This window comes from Sorex fumeus, unplaced genomic scaffold (genome assembly GCF_029834395.1).
Source record: "Sorex fumeus unplaced genomic scaffold, SorFum_2.1 ptg000265l, whole genome shotgun sequence".
Lineage (NCBI taxonomy): Eukaryota > Metazoa > Chordata > Mammalia > Eulipotyphla > Soricidae > Sorex > Sorex fumeus.
Window position 1 is genome coordinate 2,342,241 of NW_026606322.1, and position 11,799 is coordinate 2,354,039.

The window sequence follows — 11,799 nt, forward strand, 5'->3', positions numbered from 1 at the left end:
GGTTGATGGCCCACCTCCCACAGCACTGCCATGTTCTCCTCACCCATCAGCCCTGCTCTGCTGACTCCATACACGTCCCAGGAGATGCATCCCCGTAGCTAAAATTCATGGAAGCACTGGTTCCTGCCACTGAAAACTCCAAGGCACCCCCCAGGAGCTGGGCAGGCTGACTACTTGCCCTGCCAAAGCTCTGGCAGCCATGCCAAGCAAGTCTCAACTCCACTTCACAAATATTCTCTGCAGAGATGTCCAACTGTGAATAATTTCAGGTACCCTCGTGCCCAAGCTGAGAATTCGTTTCTCAGTGTCATGTCAACATATTGACCCAGACCATAGATCTCTGGAATGCAAGGCCACATATGTGGCTGTGCAGCAGCTCCTAATTCCTCAATACTGAAATTCCAGTAGGAACACCTCCAATTAGATGGAAAACTAGCACAGAAGCCAACTAAACTCAGTAAACAAATACAATTAACACAGAGGGCTCAGCTAGCAACGAACAGTTTGTAAGTTCTTAGACAAGGGCTTAACAACCCTGTGATCAGATATAATAATTTTCATATAAAAACTGATTTTTATAAGTATTATTTTTAATATTGGAGTTTTGTTAATCAATTTCAACTCTAAAACTCTATTACTAGTTGTGACAATCCAACTTAATCCATCCTCCACACTGAAGCTGGAATAATTATTTTAAAATTCTATTTCCAGTTGGTTATCTCAGATTGGTCTCAAGATCAGGAATTCCTTGTAGGTATTACTCAGGTTGGAGGTTTCCTTCATACTCCCCAGTTTGTGACCTAGTGAAACCCAGTGGAATAGCACTGCCCAGAGAAGGTGTGTGATTGTTTCTCCCATCCATGAGGCATTTTTCAGCCCTTCTGCTCTAATTCACAAACAGCTTTTTATACCTTGTCTCCCAGTTCCTCTCTGAGCTGAAAAGCATGGCTTATGCCCAGTTACTTTTATCTTTTCTGATGCCATTATAAATGGGATAATTTTCTTAATAACCCTTTTAACTCTGTAAGAAGTTCAGCAGATTGTGACCTAGAGAGACATTACAGTGAATAAGGCACTTGCTTTGCATGAAATGACCCTGGTTCAATATCCGGCACCATATATAGATCCCCAAGCACTGCCAAGAGAACTTGGAGCACAAAGCCACGACTAAGCCCTGAGTACCCCAGATATTATCCAAAAATAACAACAACAAAAAAAAATAAATAAAAGAAATTCAACAGATTGTGCATACTGACTTTGTACCCTGACATTTAAAACTCGTTAACTATTGCTAATAATTTTAAATGCAAAACATCTCATGAATCATGAGATTTTAAAATATATGACAAAGAAGCAAGGCACATAACAAGTTTGCTCTGCATGGTAAGTCATCTTAATTGTGCTGTTTTAAGAGTTTTACATTGGGAATTTTCCCCACCCTGCCTTCCTCCAACTTTTATTATTTCCAACATTTCTACTCATGGTTCATAATATTTATAGTATATTTCTCAGAAATAATTTTCAAAATTTTATTTTTGGCTAATACCATAAGGGACTTAGAAATTCAAGATTCTGTAAGATATTATTAATCATCTTATATTTAACTGTACATGGTCTCCTACATTTCTTTAAAGGAAAATAGGAACTATATCCCCTGAATTTGTTATATTTTTAAACAACAGTTGAATCTATAATAACCTGAGATTTGATATGTAGTATAAAGTGAGAATACAAATTAATGTGAAGGGCTAAAGAGATCATATAGTGGTAAAGGTAAAGGTAAAGGCCCTCCCGTTGATCGTCGATTTGCTCGAGCGGGCCCAGTAACGTCTCCATTGGAGATTTTGTTGTTACTGTGTCTGGCATATCGAATACTCTCGGTAGCTTGCCGGGCTCTCCAAGAGGGGCGGAGGAATCGAACTCGGGTCGGCTATGTTGGCCGCGTGCAAGGCAAACGCCCTACCCGCTGTGCTAGTGGATAAGGTTTAATCCTTACCATTACATATGGTCCTTATGAACCCAGTCAAGAAAGAGAGACTTCTGAGCACAGAGCCAGACGAAAGCCAACAACACAATTGGGTGTGACCCAAAACCAAAAATGTTTTTTAAAACTAATGTGTAGACTCCAGTAATGTACAATATCTAATAGAACAAGCTATCGTTTCAACCTTCAGAATATGAAAATTAAGGTACACTTTCCTTTGAAAAAAGTCTCCAAAAAGAAAAATATGTATTCAGAGAATTTAAGGGATTAGGGAAGAATGGTGTTTGAGTAACTAGCTACAAAGCCCAGGTTGGGAAGAAATGGAAACGGAGGCTAGGAGGGGGGCTTACAAGTAGGAAGAAAATGAAAAGCCTCAGGAGCAGCACTAGGACATAAAAAGCATTGGGTAGATCTTTGTTGACTGAACTGGAGAAGAAATCAGTGTCCAAAATAATGTGATGGGAGTGGGAGAAGAAATACAGAGCATGAAGAGACTGGTTAGAAAGTACGAGATGCCATGGGGGTGATAAAAAGGCTCAAGGTATGGCTCTCAGAGTGGGCAATCAAGTCCATTAGCTGTGAAGAGCAGTGATACTAAGAGAGAAAGAACACCAGAAGGCTCCATCTTGAGTTGGTGTGGTACCATTTATTATTTATTTAATATTTGGGTCATACCCGGCAATGCACAGGGGTTACTCATGGCTCATGCACTCAGGAATTACTCCTGGAGGTGCTCAGGGGACCATTTGGGATGCTGGGAACCGAACCTGGGTTGGCTGCGTGCAAGGCAAACGCCCTACCTGCTGTGCTCTCTCTCCAGCGTTTTAGGGTAATGGAAGAATTTTATGGAGAAGCTGATTATTTAGCAAGACAGTCAACTATTTAGTGAGTCTAGAGGAAACAGTCAACTATGAGGGTTTCCTATAAATTTCATTTAACACATTAGAAAAGGAAAAAAGATGCTAAGCAAGTATGGCTACGGCCATACTATTAATAATTGTCAGAATCCACATCTGAATCCAGGCAGTCTGTCACTCAAGCCTGTTACTGAGACATTTGTACCCCTACCTTCACGTTTGTATGTGTGCTTGGGCAGCTGTTGACACTTTATGTGACTGAGTCTTAAGGGATGGTGTATAGACTGCAAAAACGGAAACTCTGGTTTTGCTACATCCAATCTGTCTTGTGCTTGCAGCTCAGAGAACTCTGCATCTATTTTGTATGTAGGGCTTGGAAAGAGCCTTTCTTGTTCCGTAGTCACCCTCAGTTCCCTAAGACCCAGCTGGGCCAGAGGTGGGGAGAATGACTTTTTAGGTTCTTAGGTAATTGAGAGAGAGTATTTCTTCACAATGTACTGAACAGGGCTAAGGAAATACTAACTGGCTTTCTATCTTTTCTGTATATAGACCTGTGCTGGGTCCTTAGCTACATGATGAGCTGGGAGCAGTTCCTAGAGAAGCACCTACTGGAGCCAAAAACAAACAAAAATACAGTAAAATGTACTGAACACTTGTATTTTAGAATCTTCCCATACAAGCCTTAGTTAGGGACATTAAAGGTAAGATTAATGAGCACTAAAATAATAACTATTGAGTAAACAGTTGTTAGAGTTTGTACATAAGCATAAGGCCCAAGTTTCTTATTCACTGTTGTACTTCCAGCAGAGTTCAGTGCCTGACTCACAGCAAATATGCATTTGTTGATCAACTGAATGAATGAACATGAATCTTTTTCTTATTAAATTATGAACTCTTGCAAAGAAGGGGTTCTAAAATGTAGGGGAAATATATGTTCAATCACAGTAAGAAAGAGAAAGTATTTAATGATTAATAGAAGATTTATTTAAACAGTAATATATAGTCATAATTTTCAGATTTAGTACGAGATGCTAAATGTTCGGTCCAATTTTCCTTCACGGATAAGTTTTTCTTTTCTATCCTGTTAAAATAAGAAAAAAAAAAGTACATTAAAGCAATGCACTCAGTATAACTCATTGCACAACTCTGGAAGACAGCAATAAAATACTACAAGCCTAATTCCAAATTTCTATCATCCAAAGCCTACAGAGTATGAGTGTGGAATAGTAATTGAAGGAATAAAGAAATGATAAAAATCACCCTCATTGAAAAACATCATACCCACATTTTAGTAAATAAATCAAACAATCCCACTACAAATTAAATGTCGAGAGAAAATGCAACATCTTCTGTGGCCAACCTTTCTGCTAAAGAGCTCATTTATAAGGCAATCAAAATATCTGATAGAAAGAAAAAGGAAGTAGACCAGCTGGCTTAAAGAAGAGCGAGCAAATGGGCCCCAGTCTAGATGGCAACACAAGGCCTGTGGCCTTAGTCTAGGAGTCTAGTACCAGAGTGTGCGAACAGCTAATGTCAAAGCTAAGCTTGGCTTTCTCTGCAGTCGTGCACCAGAGCTATAATGTGGGTGAGTCCCGGCACAGGCTGTTTTTGTTCTCGACTAGCATTTTAATATATCTTATCACCAATGTACAAAACATGACTAACAGAACTAAAATTCCCGCAAATAAATGATTTATGTATTCTATTGGTACTTAACCCAATAATAGCTAAATACTAAAAACTGATATAACATCTAAAGGTTAATCATAATAGAAAATATATTTAATTCTAACATAATGAGAAAAAGAAATGAACTCTGAATTATTTTTGAATGCTTCTGTTTAACATTCACAGCATAATTTCCTTACACTATCTAAAATATGCCAAGAAAACTCCTTCATGAAATAAGTTCAAGTTGTACAAAACTGACCAATTATTTATTTTTGGTTTGGGGGCCACACCCAATGGTGATTACTCCTGCTTTGTGTTCAGGGAATGAATCACTGCTGGTGGTGCTGGTGGTCCTGGGGAACCCTGCATGTGCATGTGTGTGTGCGTGTGTGGGGGGGGGGGGGAGGTAGGGAAAAGGGGAGAGTGGTATACCGAGGATAGAATCTGTGTTGGCCTCGCACATGCAAACACCCTAGCAGCTACACAGTCTCTCCAGTTCCTCATTAATTACTTTAAATTCCAGAGCTGTCATTAAACTGGAAAGACTAACAGACTGTCCTGATTTTTAGCAAAATATAATTCATTATGAGTTGAAGTAATAAAGCAGTAAAACTGAAAGGAATAAAGAAGAGTGGAATTGAAGAGAAAAACAGAAGACCACAATCAAAGGTGAGCCTGTGGTGATTACCAGAAGAGTTTCATAAAGGGATCAAAAAAGCATTAAGCATCACCTTCTAATACTTACTCTGTCCGTCTTAAAAACATAATACCAGAAGAAGAGGGGCCCGATTCCAACCAGAGCTCCTAAGAGTGAGGTCTTGGGAGTGGGTTTGAAATTGGGGTAGATGTTTGCTGATCTTGCATAGGTCCAACGATGCAGGGCTGGGTCTTCCTAAAAATGAGAACAAAATGCTCCTGATACTTAGAAAAAAATGTACCAGTACCAGGTACACCAGGAAACAATCTCAGCAGAATTTTTGAAGAAACATAGTAAATTCTTTTGCTCTCTTCTATAGTTAAAAGAAACCTATGAATAATATAAACAGCTTCAGGAAAGATCTTTCATTACTAGTACTTAATAATTCTCTGATGATCTTTTTTAAATCCTGAAAAAATTAAGAATCTTACAGCATCCTTTGGCTACTTTGGGGATAAATTTCATATATATCTACATATATATCTACAAAAATATGCATGTATATATTAGAGACTTGGTTATATTTATTTTATTTACCTATTTTTATTGAATCACTATGAATTACAAAATAACCAAATTATTTATGATTGAGTTTCAGGTGCGCAATGTTCCAACACCAGGCCCTCCACCAATGTCCCCAGTTACCCTCCCACTCTCCAGTTAGGGGTTGAATTCTTAAGCTTGTCAGAATAGCTATTTTTACTCTGTGACCACTTAAATCTACTTTTTAACTGTTTTTACATTTTTTAAAATGAGATCAACAGAACCACACAGTAGCACTGTAGCACTGTCCTCCCGTTGTTCATCGATTTGCTCAAGTGGGCACCAGTAACGTCTCCATTGTGAGACTTGTTACTGTTCTTGGAATATCAAATATGTCACGGGTAGCTTGCCAGGCTGTGCCGTGCAGGCGGGATACTCTTAGTATCTTGCCGGGCTCTCGGAGAGGGGCGGAGGAATTGAACCCAGGTCGGCCCGGGTTGGCTGTGTGCATGGCAAATGCCCTACCCGCTGTGCTATCGCTCCAGCCCAGAACCACACAACATTTCAATTAAAAAAATTATATATATATATAGGCAAGCTACCGAGAGTATCTTGCCTGCACGGCAAAGCCTGGCAAGCTACCCATGACATATTCAATATGCCAAATAGAGTAAAACAAGTGTCAAAATGGAGACGTTACTGGGCCCGCTCAAGCAAATCAATGAACAACGGGAGGACAGTGCTACAGTGCTCTCTCTATATATACATATAAATACATATATGTGTGTGTGTGTGTGTGTGTGTGTGTGTGTATATATATATATATATATATAAAGAGCCATAGAGATAGTACAGTGGATAAGGCACTGGTCTTGCAAACAACCTCTGTTTAATCCCTGGCCCCACATATGGCCCCCAAACTTCAGTCCCTACGGGTAGAGAGAAGAGTAAACCTTAATCAGGAAGGGGAGGGGAAAGGAGGGAAGGAGGGAGAGAAGAAGGGAGGGAGGAAGGAAGGAATTGATTTAACATGTTCTATCATGCCTGAGATTGTCTCCAGACCCTTTCTAATGCTGCCCTTACACTGGCTTCCAGGTGCAAAGAGGCTGTAGAAAAGACTGAGATCAGCCAACCCTGAACTTCAAGTATTTTTAAGCCACATATATTAAGAGCACTATTATTACATTTCATTTTACTAAAGTAGTTTTTAAGAAAAATAATCAAATTTCCAAGCTTAAGGAAAAAGCATTTTGTCATTTTAATAGTTTTACTAGAATAATTATGTGAGAGCAAATCTACCCCAAACAAATCATTTACTTTAGCTAAATCACCAAATTATTTTACAAAAATATTTGATCCAATTAACACATAAAAATAAACAAATCAGTTTTAAACTTTCAGTATTTAGCTGTGAGGAGAGCATTCGAGGTCTTAACCAACACCAAGAAGTAAAACTGAGTAATAGTGGCTTTCCCACAGTATAATCATAAACCAAACTACAGAAGCAGTAAAGGAAATTGAGGCACAAGACAGAGGTAGCAGAGGATGTGTGAGCTCCATGTATTTTGTTTCATCCCTTGCATTTTGGGGGGGTGGAGACGAACATCTGGCTGTGCTCTGCGCTTTTTCCTGGCTCTGTGCTCAGGGGTCACTCCTGGTGGAACTCAGGGAAGTATATAGGGTGCCCAGCAATAAAATATGGGTTGGGCACGTACAAAATAACAGCCTTGCCTGCTGTACTCTCTCTCTGGCTCCTGGGACTGTATCTGAATGGCTATACCAAATAATTTGCAAGCTGCCCGTCAATTCTTGACACTTTTAACATTTGACCAATTGGTCTTCCTGAAACAGACATCCCAATGAATATACCCATTGCACCATGATCACTGACTGATCACTTGGGCCTGGCTTATTGTTCAGAGACAGTATTGTTCAGACAATATTGTTCGTCTTATTGTTCAGAGACGTTCTAAAAAACACATCAGGATGGTTTCATTCTTTGAAACCATCCCATGTCCAAAGGGCTTAGAAACAGCATCTGACATGATGAACCATCTTTCTCTCCCTTAGGCTTCCACAGAACAAACCTGTTTGGTTTTCTCTAGTAAGTACTCCTTCTTAGTTTCCTCAAGATCCTTCTATTTTAATACTGGACCTCAGACCTTGCTGGTCTGTCTTATACACAAGCACTCTACTGATGTTCTGCATCCCAAGTCATATGGCCTATAACCACCTTAGGGCTGATGAGCGTCACAATTAGACCTGATCCTGCACTCCAGCAATACGGCGGCATTCAGTCTAATGGCAGGTCAAATATCTATACCCCAAACTGATTTTTCAATATCCCATGGCCCCTCCATTGTGTGCTCCTCTCAGAATCATTTCTATCATGAAACACATGAGCCCATTCATTCTGATATTAAGTCAAAAGTCATGGAGTCATCCTTAATCTCTCTTAACACCCCATATCAAATCTGACAGGAAGCCCCCATCAGTCAGGAGATTTGATTACCATAAGATTGCTAAGTATATTACTCCTGTTCTTGCTCCCAAATAGTCCTTTGAATCAACCAAACAGCCAGAAAAAAACTTTGTAAAGACACACATATTTTTGGACTCCCTACTCATTATAATGACCTAAAAAGCTTCATGTGTTCTAGTCCCAGAGGTGCCTTTATGATATTACCTTTCCAGGCTGTTCTCATCGGTTTGCACAATGCTCTTTTCAGGATTTCTGTAATCACCCAGGCAAATGTTCTATTGCTCAGGAGGTGGGGGGAAAGGCAGAGTAGAGGGAGGTGGGGAGACACAACCCCCCAGCTATGCTCAGGGCTTACTCCTGGCTCTGTGCTCAGGGCACCACTCTTGTCTAATGATGCTTGAGTCTGGCTGACTCTGCTACCTAAAATGCTATCTTAGCAGAGAGCTATACCACCTTATTTCTTACAGGTCTCCCCCATGCCTATGTAAGACCACGGCTGCTCTTTATTATTTGTTTAGGCGACAATATATCTATTATATACATATATATGTGTGTGTGTGTATGTATATCACTAGAGCAATAGTACAGCATGTTTGCCTTCTAAGTGGGCAACCCAGGTTTGATCCCTGGCACCCCATATGGTCCCCAGATCCCACCAGGAGTGATCCCTGGATACAGAGCCAATAGTAAGCCCTGAACACCACTGGGTGTGGCCCCAAATCAACAACCAAAATAAAAAATATAGATATACTGCCATCATATTTAAGCTCTTGTACAAAAGATGTAAGAGCATGCTTGTTAAACTCTAATAGCTATCATTTTACTGAGCATGCATTATGTGCTGACGACGTTTTGTGAATCACTTCATTCAAGCTTAAACCTTATGGTGATTCTACTTATGTAAGGATAAGAAAAATCAAAATCAGAGGGATCGGACAAAATCAGAGTCTGTAGGCATGTGGTGCTTTAGGGATTAGACTCCTAAGCTCTATGCTTTAAAATACGTCAACTGACCACATACTCCCATCTGGAAATTCACTATAAAAGTGAAAGGTGGGGAAAGTCTTACAGAACCAGCGGCAGAAAATAGCTTTTTACACAGAGACACCCATTAAACCCTTCTCGCCGGCTCTCTATGAGGGTAAACACTGTAACACTCCTTGCTTTCGTAGAGGAAAACCCATCGACCCTCTACCTCTGCGAAGTTGGAGGGGGCGGAGGGGAGTCACGTCCTCAAAAAAAAAAAAAAAATCATCCCAACCGGAAGTGACGCGCCAGGCCCGAAGCGGTCAGGCGCGACCTGCCCCCTTGGCCACCGACCTCCCGCCCAAGGTCAAAGGGCTCGGGAGCCGGCCCGCTCCCTAATCGCGGCGGAGAACCCACGTCCACGCGAAGGAGCGGGCCGGCGGCCGTCCCCGAGGGTCAGCGCGGCACCGACCCCGACGCCCGCCCGGCCGGCCGGCGGCGGCCCCCGACTCACGATGAGCCCGTGGCGGCCGGGGTTGTTGTACTGCAGCAGGTACTCCCGCTTCAGCCGCGCCCTGATGGCCAGGCGCTCGGCCTGGGCCTTGCGGGCTTCCGGGGAGATGTCGTACTCGGCGGCATCGAGCGTCGTGGGCAGCGTGGCGAGGCGCGCCGGCCGGTACTCGGGGAACGACATCTTGGCCCCGCGCTGGCGCCCGCGCCGCCCCGAGCCCCGCCCCCGCCCCGCTGACCTTCCGCCGGAAGCAGTGCGCCTGCGCACGAGGCGGCGCCCCGAGCCCGCGTGTGGGGCGGCTCTCGGCGGTCTGCGGTCCGGGCGCCCGCGAGCGCCGTGCGCGTGCGCAGTGAGCAGCGCGCCGGGCTCGGCTCCGTTTCTCCCCACCCCCACCGCCTTCTCCCGTGCAGTTTCTGCAGCTGCGGCTTCTTTGCAGCTTTAGCGCTGCCGACCAGAGGCTAATCTGTGAGGTCGAGTTGTGTGGAATTCCGACGCGGGACGCCTGTGCTACATACAAAGTCGTTTGTTTTCGTGTGGGATCGCACGCCACGGTTTGCGACCTTGGCCAAGTCAGTTAACGCTTCTCAGGTTTCCTTGTGTGGGAGAAGGCGAACTCCGTCCTAGGAACCTAGCAAAATAGTTAGGAGGATTAAATGAAGTCGTTAGTCGTTGCCAAATTGCGCCGCGAAGCCTAGTTTTCTCACCGAGAAAAAGAAGAAGCCATAAAGTGCAAAACTACCTTTGGCCAATAAAATTTTAAGTAGGACCATTGTTTTGGTATAATTCTGATCTGTCGTGTAAGAGAAGCTTACAAGAGAATCGTCTGACTGCAGTAGGTTAGGGGGAAATGAGATACTGAAAACAGAATGAAAACATCCTTAGGGACATGAAAGTATCCATAGCGGCATGTAACTTGTGGCAGATGATTTGAGGAGAAAAGGTGACTCAAAATGAATCTTTCATCCTCTCCCCTTTCCTCCCTCCCACACTCCTACCGATGTAAAAGGCAATTTCAAGTCCAGAAGTAGAATCTTTAGGTGTAAGTCAGATACTTCCTCAGGGGAAAACATACAAAACAAAGATTCCATCACTCAGCAAAGAAAGCCAGATCAGAAGGAAGAGCTCCTGCTCGGATGAAACGTCTAGGGACACGTAGGTATGTTGGGAGAATGGTTGCTAGGCAGAGAAAGGACCTAGAAAGTGTTGGCACTTGGAGTGATGAGGAGCAGCACTGCTGTCAAATTTATTCAACATTTTAATACTGTTTTTAAATATTTATTAAGCACCCACTGTGAAGCATACTGCACACTAGTCAGTCTTACTCAATCCTCCAGGTTTCATGGGGAATGCAGAGAAATGAATGATGTGATGTTTGCCTGGAAGAGTTGACAGGCAATCGACAGAAAAAACAGAATATGATAACATTTGCAACCCAATGTGTTGTCCGGATGAGTATCCAGCGAATAACCTATGCAAATGCAGTCTGAAAGAACACAGAATACAGAAACAGACAATGAAGAAACACTCCATTTAAATTTTTTAATATTTGTAAATTCACTTTATTAGAACTAATAAATTTAATTGCAAGGCAGTCCAAAATCATGATTTTAAGAAAAATCAGCACTTTGGTTGAGTAACCACCCTGGAAACTTGTCTTCTAATATTGAAATCCACAATTGTCCCACGGGAAAATAAGAATAATAGCCCAGGAATTGCAGCTATTATTCCACCTAAGCTCAAGTAACCTATATTTTGTCTTTGGTTAGCTAGCATGTACTCTTTCTCAAGAAGAGCTTATTACTGAGTCATTTTGACGCTCTTCCAGTGCACCACATAGAACATTGGTTTTCATTATATTCAACTCTTCTGTGAATGTTGACTCCAACACTATCCAAATCAGTCATAGGTAAGAGCACTTCAATGTTTTGTTCTGTTTCTTTTTTAACCTCTCACGTGATGCTCAAGGGTTGACTCCCAGTAATACTCACCATGCCAGATGTTCTATTAGGGTCAGAGAATGTAGTGCTGCTCAGGCCCTGAGGTGCCAGGAGCCACCAGGACCACCTTGATGGTATTCTACCCATACTCTATACTGGGTATGGCATAGAACCATACCCATACTGCTCGGAAGTCCTCCACGCAGTGCGA

The 11,799-nt window shown here is 42.3% G+C and overlaps 1 protein-coding gene across 1 annotated transcript; it reads right to left on the reverse strand.

Moving 5' to 3' along the window:
* Positions 1-3,781: 3,781 nt before the first annotated feature.
* Positions 3,782-9,869, reverse strand: NDUFB4 (NADH:ubiquinone oxidoreductase subunit B4). The gene is made up of 3 exons (XM_056109390.1): positions 9,655-9,869; positions 5,258-5,404; positions 3,782-3,922 (listed from the first exon to the last, which is right to left on the reverse strand). The coding sequence occupies exons 1-3, from the start codon at positions 9,832-9,834 to the stop codon at positions 3,860-3,862; spliced, it is 390 nt and encodes a 129-aa protein (XP_055965365.1). The 5' UTR covers positions 9,835-9,869; the 3' UTR covers positions 3,782-3,859.
* Positions 9,870-11,799: the final 1,930 nt, after the last annotated feature.

Coding starts and splice junctions, on each gene's coding strand:
- NDUFB4 (XM_056109390.1), bottom strand. CDS start 9,834: ATGTCGTTCCCCGAGTACCGGCCGGCGCGCCTCGCCACGCTGCCCACG. Junction 5,405..9,654: donor CCGGCCGCCACGGGCTCATC/GTGAGTCGGGGG, acceptor TCTCATTTTTAG/GAAGACCCAGCCCTGCATCG. Junction 3,923..5,257: donor ATGTTTTTAAGACGGACAGA/GTAAGTATTAGA, acceptor TTATTTTAACAG/GATAGAAAAGAAAAACTTAT.